The 24,638-nt window shown below is 41.1% G+C and overlaps 1 protein-coding gene across 28 annotated transcripts in view; it reads left to right on the forward strand.

Annotated features, from left to right (window-relative positions):
• The window catches only part of MAGI1 (membrane associated guanylate kinase, WW and PDZ domain containing 1), a 351,112-nt gene that overhangs the window by 249,080 nt on the left and 77,394 nt on the right, over positions 1–24,638 (forward strand). For 16 of the 28 annotated variants that reach the window (XR_007904719.1, XM_051788759.1, XM_051788760.1 and 13 more), the window contains exons 4-7: positions 11,194–11,400; positions 13,841–14,051; positions 17,533–17,615; positions 20,715–20,753. Coding sequence is in view for 27 of the 28 variants with exons in the window: in XM_051788759.1 (XP_051644719.1) it covers positions 11,194–11,400; positions 13,841–14,051; positions 17,533–17,615; positions 20,715–20,753 (540 nt within the window). In the remaining variant the exon portion in view is untranslated. The remainder of the gene's footprint in view (positions 1–11,193; positions 11,401–13,840; positions 14,052–17,532; positions 17,616–20,714; positions 20,754–24,638) is intronic. The other 12 variants (XM_051788766.1, XM_051788761.1, XM_051788763.1 and 9 more) reach the window with 2 other exon arrangements.

The raw sequence follows: 24,638 nt of genomic DNA on the forward strand, positions 1-24,638 counted from the left end.
TCCATCCTAGTGCTTTAACTTCCCTTTTCTCTGTACCCTGAGAGAGGGAATTGCTGTGCTTTTGTCTTTTCCCTTAAAGTTAACTGCTTCTAAAGATTAACATCAGTATGCCAGGGAAATCCAATATGTACTCCAGTAAGGAAATACTGAGGCAGTCTGCATCTGTTCTTAGTATCTACTGTGGTTCATCTTGTTCACTTTTTCTTCTCTCCTGATCTTTTTCTTGTCCTTCATCTTCCCTAAATACACATCCTTCATCACCCAATTGTGTTCCCTACATAGCTACATGCTGCACTGCTTTTGGACTTTTTTTTTCTTCTTTATTCTCAGATAATTGCTTCTAACTTGGGTCATTGAGTTGGTCTTTTTTACTTTTTGCAAAGCACTACTTTGCAAACAACAGCACTGATGCAGCCAAGGGGCATTGAAATGTAACCAGGGTGAGAGCAGGAAAAAGATACCTTTGACTCCCAGAGAAATGCCAGGCAAATTGTCCGTATTTAGGTACACAATAGGACTTGTGTAACCAAACCTGCAATCTGTATCTCTTTTAAATTGAAAACTCCTTTTGGAGTGTATTGTGTTTTTTTTTTTCCTCTGGAGAACATTCAAATGTACCTCTTGAGAAGACAATGAAAAGAAATATTTTAGAGGTTTGAAAGTCCTTCCAGTGTACTTTAGCTCATTCATGTCATATTTCCATTTGCAAGAAGTTTAATGGGACTTTCTGTTATTATGAGAGATTGAAAAAGCCTTATTCTTGGAGACTTATTCTAATTATTCTTTATAGTAAGAAATATGGGATACATTTAAAAATATGAGCTACACACAAATGGCCAGTAGTCTTTGAAAAGTAGTCATCAAACATGAACAGGAAAGATTGTGACATGTGGTTTTGTTTTTTCAAGGTCTGAAAAAAAAGTCCTGAAACGCTATTTGCTTGTCTACTACTTTAAAAACTCCCTTGTAAGGGCACCTTTAAACCTTGTGCTCATTCCCAACTGCAGACAATTGCAGTGTCAAACCTGGTTTGCATGAAGATGCTAAACGTATAATTTGGTTTCTCTTCCACCTCTCTGAGCTGATTAGCTCCATCAGCACCAATGCAAACGTTCCAGCAGCAACTCTTCTCCAAAATGAGCTTTTTCCTCTCCATGTTTCTAATTATAACACTAAATTAGTTTTCTTTGTCATGGTGCTCAAAATAGATCAGCTGAAGGGCCTTGCCATTGCTTCCTGATCACATTTGTTCTGGTGACCTTTCCACTTGGAAAGACAAAATGGGTAACTGTCTGTAAGCTGGCTCCTGGGATATGCTGGGAATTAGTTTTCAGGAAATGCTGTATCCATCTGGGACAGTTATAACATGGTAGTTTCATTGCTTATGTGATTATGTGCAGCAGCAGCTAAACTGTTTAGGTTTCATGGGTTGCTCTTTTGAATTGCTTGAAGATGAGGTTGATTTCTCATAAGTCTAATGTGTATTTCATTTCTGTGGGTGATAGAAGTGTCTGAACTTTAAAGGAATAATTTGTCAGAAGTGCTGAGAAGCCTCTTTCCCTGTTGGCATCAGTGATGCTGGTGCATTGTGGTTCTGGAGTGCTGGCCCATAGAAGGAAAAATCAATAAGAATAAAGCAAATAATGATGATGCATGTGTGCACATATGCATCAAGACACATTACTATTTGATTGTAATGTGAAATAAATAGAGTTCATTTTTCACTTACGGCTTCAAGAAATTATTTTGCTGCCTTCTGAGATTTCTTTAATGGCTTTGTTGTACTTTTTTTGGAAATCTTATTTTACAACTGTATTGATCAGGACAGTGTTGATCTTGATTAGATCTTGGAAGATGGTGTGATTCAAACTCAATGCTGCAATCACCAGCAATTTTGTCTATTAAAAAAAAACCCAATCTGCCAAAAAACCCAGACCACAAAATAAGTTAGACTTTTAATGTCCAAGTCTCTGTTATTGCCCAGCTTTACAGTCTTAGATTAATTATAATTTGTTTTATGCTGCATTTTGCTGCTGCCTTTTTTTTTTTTTGATGTACCACCATGATGAAGTTGGCTGTATTTTTGACCAGTAATGGCTTATTCTAAACCAGAGGGATGGTACCCAGCATAAGGAAATAATCTTCTATTTCTCCCTGAAGAACAATAAAATAATACCTTTAATGCGTGGCTTTTATTATTAATAATTTTACCCATTGTACTGAGTCAGAATCAAACAATTGCAGAGATGGAAAAAAACCTTGCAGGAGAAAACATAGCACAAGCATGTGTTTAGTAACAGTTATTGCAGAGAACTTCTGGGGAGAAAGACTGGAAAACAAGGAGCCATCAGAAGAGGGGTAACACACAGGTCTTGATGCTCATACAAGTACTATTGATTTGGAAAGAATAAAGAACAAGCAGAAGAGAACAGTTGGAAACCATAAAAGAGTAGGAGTGTATATCAAGTTTTCAGAGAACAACCTGGGTTTTGAAAGTGCTCTAATTTCAAAAAGAGAAAGTGCAAGCTGAACAGGACAAAAAAAGGTGTTGCTGACCTACAGGGCTGTGTAATGTCATTATTATTTCTTTTGGTGCACTGCCAATAGGTTCCACTGGACAGCTTTTGATTCACATCCTGGTGAATGCCGAGCAGGCAGGGCAGCTGCTGTTCTGGTCACCTGTCACCTCCCCGGTGCGTTCTGCGCCCCAAAGGCTCCAAAAATTGTGTTTAGGTGGGAGGGGACGTTGGCAAGCCTTAATTCCTGAGATTTTCAGTTCCAGTTTTAACATGCTGATTTTTAACCATAAAGCCCAGAAACATCTTCTTTCTTCCCCAATGAAAGCTACATGTGGATCACATGAATCCAGCAGCAGGAGCTGAAGCCCTGGAAGACCCGCCCAAAGCTGCAATGCTGCACCAGTATTGGTGAATTTGCCCCACGTGGGTGCTGGTAAAGCTGCACATAACACACTCAAGGCAGTTAAAAATTCCCATTGACAATACTCATTAGGAAGGAAAAGTCTTTTTAGGCTGCACACTGTCTAGGCCTTCTGGTGGATAGGAAAGCACCATAATTGTAATCTCAGGTTTTTATTGACTGCTCCTTCAGGGCAGAAAATACTGATGGATGCATGGAAGTAATTGTGTAGGTTACTAATTATTTAGCAATTACTTCTGTGTTTGAATTGTAGTCTCTCACAGGGACCTCAAGGGAGGGCTGTTTTGAGCAGAGCCACCACTTCCAGATTTTATTCCCATTTCTTGCCCATCTGCTGAGTGGCCCTGGGCATATCAGGTAACTGCTATATACTTCAGGTTACTGGCCTGGAGAATATTAAAACAACACTTACTTCTCCCTTCATTAATATTTCAGCAGATACCCTGTACCTGCAGCTATCTGCTCTTGCAAATAGGAGGGAGAGAGTGGAAGCGACAGTATTTGGGAGGGCTGTGCTGGAGGCAGCAGTGGGGATGGGAGCTGTGCAGAGGCACACGGGGACAATGGCATGGTGGCTGAATTTTGAATGGGGATGGCTGTATCACCAGGGTCTGGTGAGGCAGTATTAATGAATGCCTGCCCAGCACTTAGTGATCCTCAAAAGAAAAAGTGCTGCACTTTATAACATGTGAAGGGTTATTACATTATAGCATATTATTGTCAAGGCATCATCTTTCATTCTCAGGACAAGTGTTATGTGATTGCCAAGAGAAGTAATAAGTAATCTGCATTAGTCTCATGACTAAGATGTAATGGGGTGACTTGCTAACATTTTAAAAGTGTATAAAACTAGCTATTGTAGACAGGGTCTCCGATTGTGGTACTTAATGAGTGTAATAAATTACGTTAACAGTGCAGTTAAAATTTCAGCTGAAGTAGAGAGGTGTATTCAGCAACATGCTTCAAATCAAGATGCCTTTAGCCTAATTTATCTGATGTGCTGGCTCTCCTTGGGTTTCTCTGCAGCAGCCCCACTCCCCCAGCTGCTTTGGCAAAATGGCTGGATTTGCTTTGCTGGGCTTCTGGTGCCTTCGCAGCCTGTGGGTCTCAGCAACTTGGTCCAACCTTGAAATGTAAGCTGTGTCTGTGGCAGGAAAAACATGACAGCAAGATTGGAAGAGTAAGGGTGGCAGATGCAGGGGATGCCCATGCAGAGGAACTACATGTTCCACTTAATAAGATAAGATCCGCTTATTATTGTCTCCGTACTACAGACTGAGTCAATAAATCATAAAGGCTCCTTTAGCACCATTTTAATGTATCATGTCCAATATCCACATATTAACATCTGTGCACTGCAGATTCCTCTTCTATCCTTGGCTTTTATTCTTTGCTTGGTGTTTTTTTTTCCTTGTTATTTTTTAAACCACTAGTACAGAAAAAAAGGCAACACGTTGTTATGTATGTGCATGATTATCAGTGTTGAGCACGAGTGCTGCTGTACTGAAGTGTCATCTGATAACAATGCTTCATTTTACAAACAGCTAAAGTGGTACCTGAGTAACTCTTGTTCTATAAAAGCAAATATTCAAATATCTGATCGGGGTGCAGAGTGGCTTTGAACTTCCTGTGGCATTCCTCACTGGCTTCTCTCTCTGCACCTTCAGTAGGAAGTTTTCCAATGTGAGCTCTGTCAGAAATTGCTCAGTAGCAGTCGTGCATTTTAAAACATAAACCTTGGGGAAAAGGTGGTTCCCAACCACCTCTGGCAAAAAGAGATACGGTGAATTAGTTGCTGTTTTCCTAAATTAGAGTTTAGGTTATTTTAAGGTATCATTTGCTCTCTAAACACAGTCTGATGTGTTAAAGGCTGTTCCTGGTAGACCATTGATAGATGGCAGCCAGGCATATTTTGGGGTTGTTTTTTGGTAGTGGGTGTTCTTCAGACTCTAGAATTAGCTGCTCCTCACTGGTGTTATCAAACTCCTTCTTTGCAGAGGCAGCCCAGCCTGCACAGGCTGTGGCATTTCCAGCCACTGCAGAGCTCACTGTGAGCTGCCATACACACACCACCACCTTCCACAGAGGGAGGGTGTTAGTGGGACACATCCTCATGGTGGGACTATATATATATATGAACATTTAAGTATTTGCAAGAAGAAGGGTTGCATGTTGCAGTTGCTTGACATGGTATTTTCTTTAGTCCTACCTCCTTGTGCTAGGTAGGGTGTTTCCAGCTGCTTCTCCTGTTTTCTGTATATGCCATCCACAAGCACATGCTCATTTATGTTCCCTATGATTTTTTTTTTAATCTATTTGCATGTGGATATAGCAGTTGGTATAATATAGCTGGTCTCATGAAACACTCTGAGCTTCCATAGCCACATCATGACCCATGCTACCAAGGCCTTACTGCTTATTTATTTATCATTGCACAGTAGCATGTGGCAGTACCTAGCAATATCTCAACACAGTAAGAGTGATTTGTTCTGTAGGTGACTTTCTCCCATGCTGCCATTGCCTTTAGGACACTAATTGGAGTATATGTTAAATTTCAGACATAAATTGAAATGTGCAGATTGTAACAGTTTGACATATTTAACAGGAAACCCAAACTGACCTATCAGTTAATCCCACCATTAATAACTGCAAAAATTGACAGCAAATCTGCTATTTAAAGCAAATGCATATATTATAGGTTAATTTCTCTGAGATCCTCCTTCGTGTCCTGTTTTGCTTCCGATCCAGATGCTGTATCTGTGGCCTCCTCCCGGTTGCCTGGATACTCTGAATTTCCTCAAGGCAATTGCTAATCAATGTGCAGTTGCAGCTAGGTGAATCCCGCAGACAGCAGCCAGATCTGTCATCTGAATGTGGAAAACTGTAGCAGAATGTGATCTGGGAAGAGAACAGACAAAACACTGTGGCAGGAGCTCTGCTCCCAGGAACCAATTCATCCTGTGTTAATCAGACACAAGCACTCTTTGTGGATTAAATGAGCAGAAGCTCTTCTGCTAAAATTAAGGGTCAATTGTTTCTGTTCTTGTACAGTGCAGAGAAGAGCTGTGTCTCAGAAAAGAAAACAATTACATTAATAATTGCATTTCAAGTCTTCGTGTCAAGGCCTTGCTTAATTTTGCTGCTTATCTCCAAGTTTTTTTCCCAAAATACTCATTTGCAGCAAGACAGTAAGCTATGAACTGCTTTTTAAAACATGAGCTATGAATGGAGTCCTTGTAACACAGAGTGGTCACTTTGAAGATCAGATGCACTTCTCATGGACGCAGGGTCCTCTGTGCTGCACAGAGGCTCTTGAGTTTCATGGGATTTTTATAATTGCAAAATTAGGCTTCACAAGTAGGCATCAGTAAATTCAGAACTGCATGAGCTCTTCATGGTCCTTTTCTGAGACACAAATACACTCCCAATCCCAGGCATAAATCTCTTCACACCAGGAAAGAGAAGAGCTGCAGAGCAAACACCTACAGATTAAAGTAACTCAAATATATGGTTTGGGACCACATTCTTCAATTGATGGTCAAGGATTAATGGTCAAGCTCGTGTCTGACCTTGCCATCAGCTCCTCTGCCTTCTTCCACCTTTCCATGTCAGCTCTGCCACCCTGTCCCCACCCCAGCAGACTCCAGGGTCTCCTCTTCCTTCTCCACAAGGAAACCACTTTTGAACCTGTTAGATTGTCTCTGTTCTTGTGCATTTCTGTCCATTCCAGAAACAGCATATTGGCTGGATGGAGCCCTTTCAACCCAAATTAAATTGAATAGTGAATGGCAAAAATTTTTGTGGAATAGACTCATAGTTATTTTACTTAGGGATAGCTAGTTGGCGTATTTTTGTGAACTGCATTTCAAATTCCAAGTGACAAACACCTTAGGGTTGTTTGTTTGTGAATTTACTTCCCACCAGGGGTATATTTAATAAGAATTTTTGTTATCTTGACATATAAGCAAATTTTCCATTACCACTTGGTCTCTAAAACTTTAAAAGAAAGTTCTCTTGGCTGACAGCATTGCTTTAATTCAGAAACTGCAGGACAGGGTGGAAGCTGCTTGAATTGGCAGAGGAAGAAGTGTTATGATGATGGGAACTTGTCTTATTGTTGTGATAAGCTGTTACCAAAGTCTAATTACTGTGCATGATGCTAAAATGTGTAAGCTGCCGACACTTGGAGATAAGGAGATGAAAAGAAACCAACTCATTTCAAATAGCTCTTCTGGTTGTTGTTTTTTTTTTCTTTTTCATTATTGTTATTTTTGTCCACTCTCCTCAGTGGTGCTTTAAGAGTGCATGTATTAAGTCATGGATTTGGCTGCAAAAGCTGCCATCGAACTTCAGTTATGGTTAAATAAGTATTAAGCGCCAAGGGACTGAATAAAATAAGGGTTAGTGAAAGGTGATGACAAGGGATTCAGTTAATGGTATGTGCATCTGCTGAGTGAATGCATTGTTATTAGCTATTAATTCAGTTGCTGTAGGCAGGATTCAAATGGGATTGAGAAGAGGGTAAACTTAGAAGCCTCGTTCCCATAGGAATTAGACATGGGAAAGTGCCATTTATGCCATGCTGGCTGCTTCAGAACTGGCATTTCCACAGAAAAGTAGAGGGTTTCCTGCCGCCTTGTTCAAGAAATCTCCTTTGTCTGGGAGACAGGCTGTTCCTTTCCAGCTTTGAGACATCCTGTTGGGGTCACGGTCCTCAGAAGTTTTGCGGAGCTTCACCTGAGCTCAGCACCCCGGGGAGTCCTGCCTTAACTACTGTACTGACTTCAGAAAATGTTTTGGGATCCTCTGGGATGACAGATGCTTGTGTATGCACATGTAACATGCTGTTAATAATTAGAGCTGATTGGATATTCAGTACAAATTACACTGGCTGTGGAGTTAGCCCCTTCTTTAGGCTTACAAGTGGCTCGCAAAACACAGTTAAAGCATATTTTTAAATGTATGTTTTTTGGTAAACATTGGCAGATTTAATTTGAATGAATAATGTCAAGTCTGAGTGTTGTAAAACTCTTGCTGGGCTGTTCACTGTTGTTAATGGGGCACGTTTAGATTTCTGAGTCACAGGGTAAATATTTTCTCTTTCCTATTTCTAGGATGAAACATGAGTTTTGATGATAATTTTAGGTACCAGCCACCCCTAATAGTGTGTCTGCCCCCACACTCAGGCCCATGTGCCACATTTTCAAAAATAACTTCTTAGAGAAGAAAAATAGGTCTGACTGCATCCAGCAATTATGAGGAAAAAATAGTATTTCCATTTTCTCTCATTCTCCATGTCACCTGGAAGCTGGGTTGGTGCATTCTTTTGAAGATTTTCATCATAAGCTGGGTTATTTCCCCAGCCTGTTTGTCCTTGTGTGAATCTGAAGGAAGAGCTGTGATTTTTTTTTTTTTAGAATATTGACTCAGGCTTAATCTGCCTCCTGTGGAGAAAAAAGAAAAGTTCAGCCCCAATGGCTGCATTTCCCATAAAACCCACACATGCAGAGCCATGCTCAGTTTCAAATTCATATTTGCTCTTTTTATATGCTCATGTATACTTAGAGGGATCCTCTAAGATAGAACACTGTCTTCATAGAAAATAATTGTTCATTAATTATAGTGTCAACAGCCATGGCTGGTTGAAAAATGACTAGTGATTTCTGTGTAAGAAAATCTGAAATACTTTAGAGAAGCCTGTTTTTCTGCTGAGGAACAGCTCTCCATGGACTGTTAGGAACTCCAGCCTTGCTGTTGCTAGAGGAACTGAAGAGGAACAAAATTCAAAGATATAATCATATATTTCTCTGTAATTGGAAGAGGAATGGTAACATCTGTTTTATGTTCTTGTCCAGGGGAAATAAAATCCATACTATTAACATCTATATATCCCCTTCATTCACTTTCTTGCATCCATCCTAAATGATTTAACCATTTACAACAGACCACAAAATAGTGATGTGCAGTGCCATAAATAAAAGCTGTTCTCACGTGTATGGCATACACATGGCTCTCCCTGCTTAGCAGTTTATATCCTTAAAAAACACTTTCTTTTTTCCCCTGGAAAAACAAAGAAACAACCTAAAAAAAGGACCCCAAAATCCCAGAATAGCGTGATCATTCATGAGAAATGCCAAAGAGGATAGGTGGGAGCAGGGTTAATTATCCTTTTTGTTTGCCCACCTACCTTTGTATTTTCCCTTTGCACTCTCTCTCCTCCATTCCTCCTCTTTTTGTATAAAATAATCCTGCAGTATGTAGAGCATAAGAATTATTTCTCTAGCAGAGACTGCAACCTGCTTGCGGAACCTTTGTACCCATTAGAGGCTCTTTGCAGAAGAAGTAATTTCCTTTCCCCCATAAATTATGCATCAATGTACATTTAAGATTCTGAAGTGATGAACAGAAGATGAAAGCACTGCGGAGTGTTGCTGCTCCTGGGGAGCTGAATCCACGACGTTGTGTACAGGCTGGGACACACCTTGCTAAGGCAAACCTGCACGTGTTGCTGTCCTAGTACTCCGGCTGTAAAAGCATGGAGGGAGGAGCTGCTCCAACTTCTCTGGCTTCAACTCTGTAAGAAATACTTCTTTACCTCATGAGAAACAGTGAGGGGGAAAGATAGCAACATGTGATGTGTCCTGAGTGGTCTTCCCAGGTGGACTCTGCCAGTCTAAGCCAGGGTGATTCCTGGTCCTGATGATCTTCCTTCCTGGAGGCTCTGCTGCAAGATCTTGCCAGGCACAGAGGTGAGACTGACTGGCCTGTAGTTCCCTGGATCCTCCTATATTAAAAAAAGGGGATTGTGTTCCTCCTTTTCCAGTCAGTGGGAACTTCACTGGACTGCCACAACTTCTCAAATATGATGGAAAGTGACGTAGCAACTTCATCCAGGTTCCCTCAGGACCTGCAGATGCATCTCATCGGGTCCTACGGACTTGTGCACCTTCAGGTTCCTTAGATGGTCTCAAACACAATCATCTCCCACACTGGCTGAGAAAATATGTACTGAAAAATTGAAAAATAATGCTGTCAGGTTATACATAGCTTATGGAGATCGATGAAGAATGTAAATAAATGTGCATGTATATTTTAGAGAAGAGTTTTGCACTGTTCCCACAGGCAAAGCTATAGGGGAGGGCATCCTTTACATTTTATCATGCCAGAGGGTATAGGGTTAATTTTTAAGTCTGCCCTTGGAATCCAAAGGTGGCAAACAAAAATTATCAATAATTCCTGAAAGGGAAAATTTTGGGGAGTTTTATGTAAAACAGTTATATATAGCAGAACATTGTGTAAAAAGTAAAAGATGCACCTTGCAATAGGTCTGAATTCCTTTAATACTAAGTGCTGCAGGAATAGATTCCAGACCTGAGGTTCCTGTGGAGTGTGTCAGGGCAAATAAAGCACTGCTGTGGTGTGAAGTGAAACAGGGACAGTGAAATACCTCCGTGTGGTTCTGGCATCAATGAACCTGCACTTATTCTGTGTTTCTTCCACAGTCACTTAAAATGACAGGGGAGCACTTTGCTCTGTTTCCATCACAGTTGGTGATGGCTGAGAGCTGTGTTTTTGTGTAACTGTTGGTGCATCTTTGTTCCTTCAAGTTTAACTTTAAGGTCTGGTTGTTCACTTCTACCCAAGTTGACCCAACTGCTGAATTTCCTCTTTGAAGAAAGCGGTGCCATGTGGTATCTTGTCTTTTCTCTCCTCTGACAAAGTTTTCTTTTAGAGAGAGAGAGTAGTTTTTGCTTTCTGAACGCAACATCCCCCCTAAAAGAACCTGTGTATTAAAGCAGGCCATCGAGCCTTTCATCACTTCTCTTGGTGATAGCAGTCATGAATTTTTTATTTTCTGCAGGGCTCACTCCAGATCTGCCACAGCATTGTGTGGGTGCACACATGTAAAAAGGCTACTAATTGAAATTCAGATGTAACGAGATGAAGTTTTGCTATTCACCATGACTGCCTTTTGTTTTAGCCCATGTACGCTCAGTGCACCTAAACAATGCAACCATTGCTTCTCCTTTTAGATTTGACAAGAATAACTAAAAGGGGAAGAAATATTTCTGTGTCTGCTGCAGAGATGAAATATGCACCCCCAGGAATGGGAATGGCGTGTGTCAGCTTATTTGTTTATTTATTTGTGGGGAGGGGCAGAAATTTTAGTGGAACCGTAAAGAAAATAAAATAGAAACCTTGCTGCTATAAACTGTTCTCTTGTGAAGATGCAAATGTGTCTCTATTGCCTAGGTAACTATTATGGAACGCCCAAGCCTCCCAGCCAGCCCCTCAGTGGGAAAGTGACTTCCACCGATGCTTTGCAAAACCTGCAGTCTGGCTCCAAGCAGTCGACTCCAAAGCGAACCAAGTCTTACAATGATATGCAAAATGCTGGCATAGTGCATACAGAGAATGAGGAAGAGGATGATGTACCTGAAATGAGCAGTAGCTTCACAGGTAAAGCACAAATATCGTGGTCTGTCAATTAGGATACGTGGGGAAGGTTTTTGGAGGGTGTTTTGACAGGGGGGGTGTTGTTTTTAATGTGTTTTCTGCAAAGCTGTCAAACCTCAAACAGAGCTGACCAGCACCTGAATGGAAGATGTCCAGGTGTGAACAACCACATGCACAGTTGTGTCTTTCCGAAAAGGCCTTGTGGGATTGAGCTGAATGAGAAAGAAATGTGGAAAAGTTCAAATCCATTAATGGCAGAAAGGTCAAGGAAGAGTTGAGCTGTAGTTGACAGTTACAAACAGTATGGAATGACTCAACCGGGATTACATTTGAAATTAATTATTGCTGCTTACTAAATACGTTGCTGTTCTTCCCCTTCCTTGCATCTAGAGCTGCCCATCACATACAGTTTCAAGGTCCTCTTCTCCAAGGTACCTCTCAGCAAATCTAGGGCTGCTAGCTGCAGGAATGAGATCTGAAGCTTGGGTGCAAACTCTGTGTTTTGAGAAGGCCTTGTGTCCTGCTGAACACAGATCTCAGTCCCACCATGACTACCATCAAGCACCAGCTTAAAGATCACTGGAAACGGTTGCGATCTAAAGTCAAGTGCTGTGCAGGCAGATTCAGAGCAAAACACTGTTGGAGATCCACTGAGTTCCCCCAGAAATCAGCTGGAAGTTTGTGAAGCTCTGAGGGGCAAGAGCTCTTCCCCATGTCCCCAGTTCTAGTATTTGTTAGCACTTAGAGCATTGCTTCCTCAGCCCAGTTTCAAGAATTGAATTGTTGTGACATGGCAGTAGCCTCAGCCTTTGTCATAGGGGTCTGATTTTGGGAGGTAGCTGGTGGGAGATGCTGTCTGATTTCTTTGCTGCCCATCTCAGTTTGGTGCCCCTGAAGTAACTTGAGCATCATTTCTCTTCCTTGTTTTCCTTCACAAGATGAAATAGTGGAAGATGCAGCTCATTTGTCACAACATTATCACACTCTGGCCCCTTGCCTTCATTAAATGGGCACAGAATCAAGAAAAGAGTTATTTCTCATATACCAAAGTGATTCCTTATGCTTATTTCACATGTAAGTGTGCTAGCCATATTAAAATGCTCCTGCTTCCCTAGAAGACCTCTCGGTGACTTGTGTTTTCCAGATTTTTGGCATGTTTATACTCTCAGTTTTAAGCTGGCGATGATTCACTCGTGCTTTATCTTGTTATCTTCTACCTAAAAATATCAAACACCAGGAAGGCTGAAAAGCAGGCACTGAGAGTACTGGTATAGATATTTTTCTTCCTGTTTCTCCCAGTTTATTCTGTTCAGTATCTTGTCTTTTGGTAATGGCAGCACACAAACTAGAATAGTGCAGGAGCTATTTCCAAGGCTGTGGGATGTGAGTGGAGGATGTCCATGGTCTCTGGTCGGGAGAGCAGGGTTGAGGTCCTGTCTGTGGAGCCCCACTCTACGGGGACTTGGACTGATCTCTCAGTCTTTTGTTCAGTGTGTTGACTGCTGCTTGTACTGATATTCTCATGGGATGTACTGCCATAAATTTTCAATACCTGCAAGAACCAAACAGAGGAAATCCCTTTGGGAGACATAAGGTTGATTTTAGAATTTGTCTATTGTTGCCAAAACCTTTCTGTGAAGGAATTAGGGGCACAGACCTGTTTCCTGGGGAGCATTTACTGTGATTAGGGATGGAAGGAATGAGCAGCAGTGTTTCATGGATACAGCTCAAAGATGCATAGCTGCAAGCATCAAAAATGTTTCCTTAGAGGGAGAAGGGCCAGATACATCTTAAAATACTCCTGACTGACTTTGACTGGAAGGATATAAGGATGAGCCACGGAGTAAACCTCCTCAGATAGCAAGAACAGGCACCAGTGAGCAGCAACATGTGGACACGTCATGCAGTGCTGACATTCATTTTAATTTTTAATTTAAAATAACACACTGCAGTGAAGACATTCACCATTAGCTTGTTGACTTTCAGCTTCTGGCAACCTTCTGCATTTGTAAAAATCTCCCCTTTTGATCATTCTTCAAACAGGAAATTTTATTCTCCTAATCTCTGTCCCACAATCGGCACTGCAGGAGTGAACCTGTAAGCCTGCTCAAAAGCCCATTGAACTCATCTACATCAGTGAGCCCTGGCCTCAGACAGCTTGGAAGAATTTGGTACCTCAGCAGGGCCTGTGAGAGCAAACATAGGAGCTGATCACAGCTCCTGATTTGTTTGGCTGGGGTCTGACAGGCAGAGTGTGTGTGGGCAAAGCAAGCTCGTCCCTGCTGGCAAGAAGACTGCCGAGGCTCTGCCCTTGGTTCATCTGTTGCTCTGTCTTGTGAATTAAAAAGCAAGGAGAGGAAGACTGCTAGGATAAACGTGGAAGAGCAAACAGGAGGAGAAAAAGACTGATTCTCACTTTTATCTGTGCTTGTTTATTCTACAGCAGAGTCTGGTGACCAAGACGAGCATAACGTGCATATCGTGAGAGAGACAGCCCCACCGTCTGTGATTGATAGCCACACCAACGTTCCCACCACGGAACCATCTCAGAACCTCCCTCAATACCTACCTCCTTCTGCCGAGGATAACCTAGGTCCTCTGCCGGAAAACTGGGAGATGGCCTACACCGAGAACGGAGAAGTCTATTTTATAGAGTAAAGCACATTTTTGTTGTTCTAATTCCATCTCTCTCCCTCTCTCCCTCTCTCCCTCCATGGATGCATTTTGTGTGTGTATGCGTGTGTATTAAATATTTAGTGTATACAGTTATGGTGCAGAGCTGTTGTTCTTTACTACTTGTAAGGAAGGGGGTTTGCATTTCCTGATTGGATTAACATCCAAATTACTCCCGAGTTCAAAGGCAGTGGGAATTGCTTGCTTTATGAGGGTAGTTACTTAAGCAACAGACACTTATAAAATACGGGCCAGTTGTTTTCATGGGTGGAATGAAAGCTCCTAATTGAAAGGGCTGAGACTTCACTTCTGGTGCCTGCCTCTGTGCATAATGCAGCGGAAGGGGATTCCTCCAATTCCTGTGTGCAGGAAGCAGCAGAGCCAGGGATGGACTTTGTGTGTTGTCCCCTCCTCAGAGCAAATGGGCCAAACGTGTCCATGTGCTCCAGTGGTTTGCAGAAGGAATAGCTCAGTGAAGAGTAGGCGCAGTAAGTTTTAAACACAAGTACCTTGTGCTCTGCGGTCTTTGCCTAAGAGCTGAGTGCTGTCAGCAGTTTTATGATGATATTGATTTTTTTCATGCCATAAATAATAGTCTCTAATTATACTTGTCTAAATTTATTGAGATAGGAGTAACTTATAAAATAGGACCTATTAGTGGAAGAGATTTCTTGCACAGAGCTTAGCTAGACATTAACATTCAATTAGCCTTTGCAACTCAAGCCCCTAGCTGCCAAAGTAGAGGAGGGGGCTAGGAATTGATTTTGGATTTGATGGTCTGTTTAATGCAATTGTGGAACCTGATATCCTCTGGGTACCAGAAGCCAGTGACTGGTTAGTGCAGAAGAACCTTCTCTACTAATTGCCCCACTGGTGCTCTGGAGAGTTATGCTGGGTCAGGGCAGTAAGGGCCAGCAGTCCTGCCTCGTCATCAGGAGAGAGGACTTTTGGACAGGACCATGAAAAGGTTCATCAGAGCAGGTTTTTCCTTGGCTGCAGTGGCGGGGGAGCACATTAGAGAAGAGTACCAGAAGATCTGAGGAGCTGGGATGACTGAGAGCACTCCAGCAGTCTTCCCCAGCTGGGAGAGGGCTGATGTAAAAAAAAGACCATTTTCCAGGGTGTTCTCAATTACCTGAAGAGGCTCCACCAACCCCCCCCAGTGTAAGCCAAAGTCGAGAAGGCACAGTGCTAATTCTCATCAGATGGAACTGAAATGTGTACATTAGCCCGAACGGGGCATTCTGCCCCTCACTGTGTCCTCAGGGTGCCTCATTCTTTGACGTACTTTCTGGCCTTTATATATAGAACACAACCTGAGTAATAGCCCATCCAGCCTGCCATTTTCCTCCCTGGAGGAGGACAGATGATGAGCACTAAATGCTGCCCAAGCAGTCGGTTGCTCCCCTTTTTGACCCCACATGGGCCCCTGCTGTCCTTCCTTACAGGTGCTTCAGTCAGAGGTTCTGCCACTGATTTCCCCAAACCCATCCTCATGGCTGCTGAATTCTCTTGTGTTCTCTTAGCACTGCAGGACTGTAGCACCTTAAATAACTTGTCAGACCTTTTGCAGAAGAATTATATATGTGATGGGAAAATGTAGGCTGCATACACAACTGCCTGTCTGACGTGAAGCTCTGGTAGCACCAGCTGCTCCCTCCCTGCAGTGCAGATTGACCAGTTTGGGGGAACGTACACATGGGGCTGATTTTGTGCACGAACGTGTTAGCATGGATACAGCACTGAATGACTGCAGTTCTATTAATTCTAAGGACACCCTGAGCCTGGAAACCATTTAGTTTGATTTGTATCAAATTAAGAGAGCGAGCTAATGAGCTTTGCGGACCCAAGCTGGCTCAGATGTCTGTACCAATGTCTATGGTATTTTGGGTATCAAACCATGGTGCTGAAGGGAGCAGCATGAGAGCACCTGAGCAGCTTGCACGGAACCAGTGCAGGTCCAGTGGGGCCAGAGCTGTGTGTCAGATAACCAATCCTGATGTCTTGTAGCTGGAGCAATTTGGCTGTTGAGATACGTTTCTCTGGTGCTTTAATTGGGATTTTCATTATCCAGTATATCCCAGTCCCTCGTTACCCTGTGTGTAGATCTGTGCGTGTTGCAGGTGTAACACAGTCCTGTCCCTCTGAGTGTATGATCTGAAAGGTGTTTAGCTAAATTTTCTGTGCCTCAGCAAACTAGACTGTTGTGAGCCTTTGGTTAGCAAGACAAAATTGCAAGAAATATGCAAATATTCTACTGCTCTCCTCCCACCGCCCTCTTTCTCAACTAGACTACAGACTTGCTTATTTATAAGTTGGCAGACCCCCTCTGCTTTATCGCTGTTAATGTGCCTGACTTGCTGAATTTCTGCCATTCAGTTTTCTAGTTGGCGATTAATTGCTCTGAAACATACATAAGGATTAAACACGTTTGCTCATCCTGCCTTGGGAGGGCTGGGTAGTAGGATTTGTAAAACGAGGACCTTTTGTTTACTGACTCAGATCCCAGGAGCAGGGCAGTCCCCTTTTCTTGCAGTACAATACAAGTTTGCTGGTCGGTTTGTTAGTTCCTCAGGGATCACAAGCCCTCTTACAGAACCCCCATGAGACTGTTGTGAGGCTAAAGTTCAGTTTGTAAACCTCTTTGAGACCTTGAAGGAGAAGTAAATAGCATTACTACAGTATTGAAACTTAAAACTGTTAAGCAGTGTTAAAGGCTAAGCTAGATAAGTGATACCTCGGGGACTGGAGGGATATCTTTGCAGGTTATGTCTAAGATGACACCAGGTTGTAGAAGAGGCATTATATTGCCAGATTGTCTGCTTATGCAAATGAAATTATGGGAGAAAATAACTTCTAGAGAAATGTATTTTAAGCCTGTTTACTATACAGCCTTCACCGCTGGGACTGGCATCATGATACTGTCAGGGGACTTGTAGAAAGGAAGAGTTGAAAGTAAAGCTGTTCAACTTCCATCAAAGGCTTTGGCAGAACATTTTTATTTCTGTAATTATAAAGTTTTCACTTTGGAAACTGTTTTTGACTAATGCTTAGGTCAACTCTAGACATGTCAAAGGTCTTTTGTAGGAACAAAGGTCACTGCATAGTTTAGGGAGGAAGGGAAACTTCTGTCTTTGGCTTAGAGACAGCTCTTGGAATTTAAAAAAACAAGCCACCAGAAATGGAAGTTTGGAAATTTATAATATTGCAGCTTCTGTGTGCCTCCTTCTGGTCAGGAATGCTGATTTGTATGTTTTCACTTTTTACCTTTGTGTTTTCAATGCCAAGGTTCTTGTGATTTGGTAGACTAGTTTGCAAAACATCAAATTGTAGAGCTGTTTCTCTGGATCAAAAGTATGCCTTCAGGTCTGTTGAATAATAAAGAGGATATATACTTTTATGTCACGGATACTTCAGCTCTGGTTTGTTAACAAAGGTCATATTTCCATTTTTGGTTTCCAGCCATAACACAAAAACAACATCTTGGCTAGATCCACGGTGCCTGAACAAACAGCAGAAGCCTCTAGAAGAATGTGAAGATGATGGTAAGAGACTAAAAATGGTGAAATAATAATGTGTTTCATCCCTTTCTAGGTAACTTTCTTCCTTTCCCTTCTATCTTTCTAATAACCTGTGTGTTCAGAAAGACTTCTTTTTTTAAGAAAAGGGTTTATCAGCAAGTGCATAGAGACAATATCCGTTATTTGTTGTAAAGTCACTGTGGATGTAAAACAAGCATTGAGATGTCAAGGAGGTGCTACAAGTAAGAGGCCTCTGTTTTTGCAAAGGCATTTGAAAAGTCACTGATGCTGAACAAGATTCAAAGCTGGCCAACATATTTGCTCCTTGGATCTCTGTGTAGGAGGGAGCGACTGGGTCTCTGCTTGATCCATTTGCGTTGCGCTTCAACCACCTGCTGTACATGGGTTGAAAGAGTTGTTGTTATTTCCTTGTTTGAGCAGAAATAGTTCAATTGCTTCATTTCTACTGTTAAATTCTGACAGTCCATGTAGTGTTACGATTGCTGAAAACAAATTCCATTTGGAAGTGTGGATTTTTGACACTGAAAATTTACACTGATAAGATTTTGTATTCCTTGAGATGTTGGAAATGCAAGCCACTGTCCGATTTAGAGCAACCACAGGCAGGAGTGTTACAGGAGGTTCATTTCTTGCATCCTTTCAGAGATGCTGGAAGAAAAAAGGAATTATAAAAATAAATGTTTGGAAAACCTGTGTGGAAGTGTTGCTCTACTGACCAGGAAAGGTGGTGGTATTCGACTGCCTAATTTTGGCTAACATAATGCTATCATAGTATCATGTCTTAAAAATGGAAGGGTTTGCTTCATCAGGTGCTGTCCTTATAAAATTAGTTTTCATAATATGATTAACCTCCTGCTATAGTGTCCATCACCTCAGTACAAATTACAATTTTATTTCAGGAAAGAATCAACTCAATCCCTTTCCAGTGGTAGGTTCAACTCTGGCCTCCAGAACTGCTGTTATTATTGTTGCACATGCAGTTTTTCGATCTCTGCTTCCTTTCACATGGGAGATTTTGCATGATGTGAGAATTTACCTGTGCAGCTGTGATGAAGCAGGTCACCCACTTCCTAGTGCACAGTGCAGCCTACCCTCAAACCACGGGGATGTGCAAAGACCCTGCAAAAAATGAACTGGCCCCTGTTTCATGTCCCTGGCAACTGGCATCATTTGTCAAGAACTGGCAGAGGGAGCTGGGTTAGGGAAGGCCTTGCTCTGCCTCTCTAAGTGGATATGTCACTGGGTCACCATAACTGCAACAAAATTAAGTAATAAACATATGTATGCAGGCAAAGCTCTCTCCTGCTTTTCTGGCTTTCTCTACCAGTGACACTTCCACTACATCCATGTCCCTGGTGATGCCAACAAGTGGTACATGCCACTGTGAGTCAGCGTGTCCCATGCTGTGCCAGGGCAAGGAGCAGCTGGTAGGATGAGGCTACAATTGGTGGCCAAGCTCCTCTGTTAAACAGTTTTAGGTCTCACAGAAGGGAAAGTCTATCTCTTGTCCTCTTAGCAATTGTAAAGCAAACATTGGAATAATTTATTTTGTTGGGATTAGAAACATACAGCTGGTATTATTTATTGTATTTCATTGAGTTCATGATTTTGAAGAGCAGTGGCATTTTTGTTTATCAACTCCTTAAAATCAACTAATTTCATCTTCCCACACACCCCTTCACTTCATTCACTGAGTTGCTCATTAATGGATATTTTTAACATTCAGTAGTTAAACCAGTTGCTTCATAGTTACAGCAGTGCACTGCACTGCTTTACTTGTCTGCTCTGATCTTGCTTAGCACCTAACAATAATTATATTTCAGAAAAATGAAGAGGTGAGGTTAGTTTTGCTGCATCATAGAAGCTGGACAGTTTTTGGCAAGGGTCACTTTTGGGTGTCATTCCACTGAAGTCAGTGGGATGACTCCTCTGTTCTGTTTGGTGTGTGTGCATGTGAGTTGTCAGGCTCAATCCCATCCTGTTTGTGGACTTTATAAATGTTAGATGTCGTTTCAGATTTGTTTGGTTGCAGTTGCTTTGTGTTTTTGCTTTGTCAGGATATGTGTCCCTAACAAGTTTTTACTTGTTTCCAGTTGTTTAGGGTATCAAAGGAAATTGCAATTTGTATTTCACACTAATGGTCCCAAACAACTGTTGGTAGAATATTTTGCAAACAGGTTGTGCAAGTGGTTTTTTGGGTGTCCGGATTTTCCTAAGCAATATTGTGACTCTGTGTTTTCTGGTTGGTTCTGTCATTAATTTATGTGGCTTAAACTTTGCTGCATTAGGTCCAAGATTGTTTTTACCATCTTTGTTCTTGTTTTGTCACCATCTTTCATTTTCAGACTGCATTATTATTATTTATAGGCTAAGCAATACTTTAATCATCTGTGTCACTGTTAACTTATGAATATGGAGCAGATAATGATAAATGGAGCAACAGCGAATATTGATGGCTTTGTGTCTTTGAAAAATTATGTGATCTTTGTCCCAGGTGCCCTGCTAAAACTGGTGCATTCCTATATATGCCTCACCAGTGCATCTGTACTGTAGTGAGGATCTGTGCCTCCAGTTAAACAAGGCACTTCATGCCTATGTTAAATCATCTGAGTAGGACCGTGAAGTCATTTGGACCTTGTTTGCACATAAATTTAGGTACTTCCTTGAAAATCTTGCTATGTTAGTCCTTATTTAGAGGCAAGGTTTTCCTCTCAGATTTCTTCATTAGTATTCATATCTGGCCTTCTGATAGATCCGAGTGTCTGCAGAATGGATTGCGAAGGTCGAACTGTGCAGATCTGAGGGAGAAGCCTCACTACAGTGAGAACAACACAAATGCATGATTTTGCCATATCAAGCCATGACGTGGAAGTAGTCCATTGATACAGATGTTTTGAGAGTGCAAGAACCAGTTTTTTCATTATCTTCATCAGATCCATCAATATTCTGATCACTGAAGTGTGATAAATGGAAAGCTTGGGCTTGGTCTGTAGAAAATTAGTGCCGGTTCTGCTGTTTGCTGTAGGGAATTTCTTGCTTGGTGCTGGTATCTGAAATTTTCTTTTAATTTTTTCTGTCTCATTTACTGCTCTTCCCTTGGAGAAGAAGGGGTACACACGGAGGAACTGGACAGTGAACTAGGTAAATCATCCATCTCTCGTTTTGATGTTTGACTTCAAGTGCACTGTTTTAAGCCTTTAATTACTTACTTTCTCCTTTGTATCATTTTGCATCTTTCAGTTTTTTTTATTTCAACAAGCATAATTTATCAGCAAAACTTCCCTAGCATTAATCTTTCCCTAACTTCAGATCTACAGTGATTTTCTTACTGATTGAGAGTTTGAAGAAAGCTAGAGGGCCTTAATCTTGCAAAGTTGGTTCAAAACCGCTTCCTCCTGGACCCTGCAGAAGTCAGGGGCTTTTCCTTTGGCATCACTAGCTCCAGGAAAAAGCTTATAGATGCTGAAGTTGGAATCAAGTAGCTAATGATGCTTTTTCACCAGGGCTAAAGATATTTCCCAGACAATAGAACCTGAGTGTGATTTAGAAAGTTTAAGTATTACATCAGATGCTTCTGCTGAGCTTGTGAATGAAGCAGCTGAAAATTTTGCCTCAGTCGGTGATTTTGTAAACAGATTATTTTCAGTGATGTGGTACACTTTTATTTGCTGCATCTTTTTGTGAAGGATGCTGTCTTGATATCTAATCTCAGCAGTGCTCATTGTGTTTATACTGATGGTGGAGGTAGTTGTTATTTCTGTTCAGCTATGCTCTAGTGCACTCGGAAAGCTGAAAGGATAAGAGGTTGCAGAGGATTTTATTTCCACTAGGACTATTATTGCTTTTAGAAAGGACTGTACTTACAGTTCGTAGTTCTGCGTACTGGAGGAATTGTATTACTGGGGAATTAACCTCTGGTTTCTGTAATGACTTTCAAGTAAGTGTATTCTGCTCCCTGCTTCTGTGTGATGGATATGGCATCAGCAGCCAGCAGCAGACTTTTAACACTGCTCCAGGAGTGGTTCTTCTGAATAGTATGCCTGGAATAATGTTGGAGGCCTAACTTCTTTTAGAGCAAGAATTTGAAAGAAACGACAATTTAAAGAAGAATGCATTCTATTTAGTGGTACATGAGTGTTACGTGCATCTCATACAAAATGAGAGAGAGGATGAAAAAAAACAAATTTAGAGGCAGTAATGAATAAGAAATGACCCCTTCTTTCAGTCTGCTATCAGGATCTAGTGCAAGAGAAGAGCTGAAAAAATAGATGCAGGGAAACTCATTAATTGATAAGCCTGACCCCGGTTCTGCAGGCACTGGTTCTGCAGGCACTTACGTACACAAGTGTTTTGCTCGAACATCACGAGATGTTCCCTTTGTTTTAATGCAGATAAGCTTTATTGAGCTCACAGTCCATCAATACGCTGTTGAGCTGAGTGTTGAAATGTTGCAGTGTAAAGAAAGACATTTTCAAATTACTCAATTCGTTGCAGCAACATTAGGGAGGTGGCATGAAAGCTCATGGTTAGTATAAATTACTTGGTGACACATATTTAGCTCCTTAGCTTATCGACAGTTTTTGTTCTAAACATAAGGAAATTAAAAAGTGGGGATTTGCAGAGCTGCTTGTTTGCCAAGACGTGTTGAATATGGAGTAATAGGCCACCTCTTTTTAACAGAAGGTTGAACAAAAGGACACACAAATTTACCCTTAGTGTAGAATTTATCATACGTGTGGGCAGACCCTTCTGGCCTCACAAAGAGCAGTAAGAGCTGAGCGTGCTGAGGTTCTCTCCAGCTCCTTCATAGTGATGCATGGATGCAACTCAAATACCTGGTGGTTGGAGAAGTAGTGTTTTAGGAATTCATCCAGCCTCTCTGTATGTAGGGCAGGATACTAGAGCATCTCAGTAGGAATCAATGTATTTATCCCAGGCTTAAAATTGTGAAATTAGATACTTGTCCACTGAATCTACCTGCTGACAAATGCTCTGGGACTGCAGGGTGCTGCATGGATGTACCGAAATAAAAGCCATATGGCTCACTCAGGCTCCTAATAATGCAAAATGTTTTTGGAAATCTCGTGATAAAAATCTAATGCTTTGGGTCATGTTCAGTTTGGCAGGAGAGATAGAGAAGGGAGATGAATAATTTAAAGCAGCTGAGAAGCTAGACTGTGTAACATGGCTATGGAGAATATTGCTTTTTGCTTTAGAGAACTTCCAGAAGATTGTAGAAGTCAGAAAGTGCATCTACATAATCAATAAGAAATGTGTTAAAAGCTGCAGTTTTGTATATTGTTACATCTGAAAACATAGAGATATGTTCCTTAAATAGAAAGCTGCAGAGATAGTAAACTGTAAAGATTTTGGCATAATGCCATTTTTGGGGTTAGGAAAGTGCTGTTTTTCTAATCTTATGTAAAAATGCTTTAAAAGAGAAAAAAATAAAATTTAATATCAAAATCTTTTGTGAACAGAAGAAAGGCAAAAAAAAATTTGCTTAAACTTTTAAAAGAAAAATCACTTAATAATCCAAAATAGACAAAATACATTTATCAGGAAAGCTGTGGAAAACTCATTTGAAGGCATTTGTGCATTATTTCCCCCTTCCCTCATTGACTTTTTATTTTTCTTCCACCTCAGCTTGATCTCTTTACCATTCTACTTTCACCATAGTGAAACAAGCTAAATGGCTGCCACAACCTGTGATTTTCCCAATCTCCTGCTAGGTCTTAATTTAATTGCACTGAAAATCTGGAAGCCGGTCCCACAGTGTATTCACCTTATGGGACTCCTTTGCAAACCTGAGAGTTCCCTTTGCAAAAAGACTTTCAAGATTGGCCTCTAGCTTTCTGATTTTTTCCTCACATACACTTGCAGGGTATAAAGGAATATCTATTTCTGAAGCGCTTGATCTGCTGATAAAATTATAGAGTTTCTTCATGCCCAAAAGTTAGCATTGGCTTGCATTTAATGGCTTATGTCTCAAGGAATCCAAAGATGTTCAACCCAATAAGGATAAAAAAATGATAAGAATGGGAAACCTACCTTTTGTCTGCAAATAAGGGATATATGGAGCAAAACCTATGAAAATTGGTTTCATCTGATCTCCAGCCAATTCTGAACACAAACATAAACTTTGAGTAATTAGTCCATGTGTGTTTGTATAGATTCTGTTCCTCTCCAGTCTGGAGATATTTCTGTCCTTATGGCAATGCTATTCTAGTTAATGGGCCATTGTTGATTGTATTGGCTCAGCAACTGGTGCCATTAATGAAAATAAATCTTTGCATTTGATAATAAACACACATAGATTGCTATCAGTCTTGACTATTTCATGATAAATTTTGAGGAATTAACTTGCATGGAGTATTTGAACTTGTATTATCCAACAGTGTTGCTTTCTTTAAAATTTAAATGAATGTGCAGGGTCTGTGGGACTACATGTGCACAGTCCGTGGTGTGGTAGAGCCTTTTTCTGAGTTGTTTCTTGGTATGACACAAACACACTACTTTGTATTGTTAATAGGATGATTATTTCGTTATCCACAGGCAATGGGAACATTATGTTTAAATGAATGACACAAGGATCAGGCCCTTAAGTAATACATACAGCTTTAATAATCCTCAGTTGGATGCTGAAGTGTTTTTATATACATTTAGTAATTACAGTTAAAGTAATATATGCAGTCTAGAAAATCAACAGGAACAAAAGTGGATATATTTCCAAATGTTAACTTCATCTTCAGAACTGTTTTTTTGTTAATTATGCTAATTAAAAAAAGGAAGTATCTGTTACATGTGACTGTGGCAATGTGTTCTTACGTTAAGTACTATGCAGTGAAGTACATCTGTGTGTGCCAGCCACTTGCACGGGTTCTATATGCTGAGTGTTCATGTTAAATTCACTCTGTCCTGTTTCAAGATGTGTTTTGTGTTGAGCTCGTGGCTGAGCAATGCAAATCCCAAAGAGAGGAGTAAAAAGATCCTGTTTTCAGCAGTGGTGAGCATGGGTGGCTTGGC

This window comes from Manacus candei, unplaced genomic scaffold (assembly GCF_025592945.1).
Source record: "Manacus candei isolate 608988 ecotype Guabito, Panama unplaced genomic scaffold, ASM2559294v1 h1tg000025l, whole genome shotgun sequence".
Taxonomy (NCBI): domain Eukaryota; kingdom Metazoa; phylum Chordata; class Aves; order Passeriformes; family Pipridae; genus Manacus; species Manacus candei.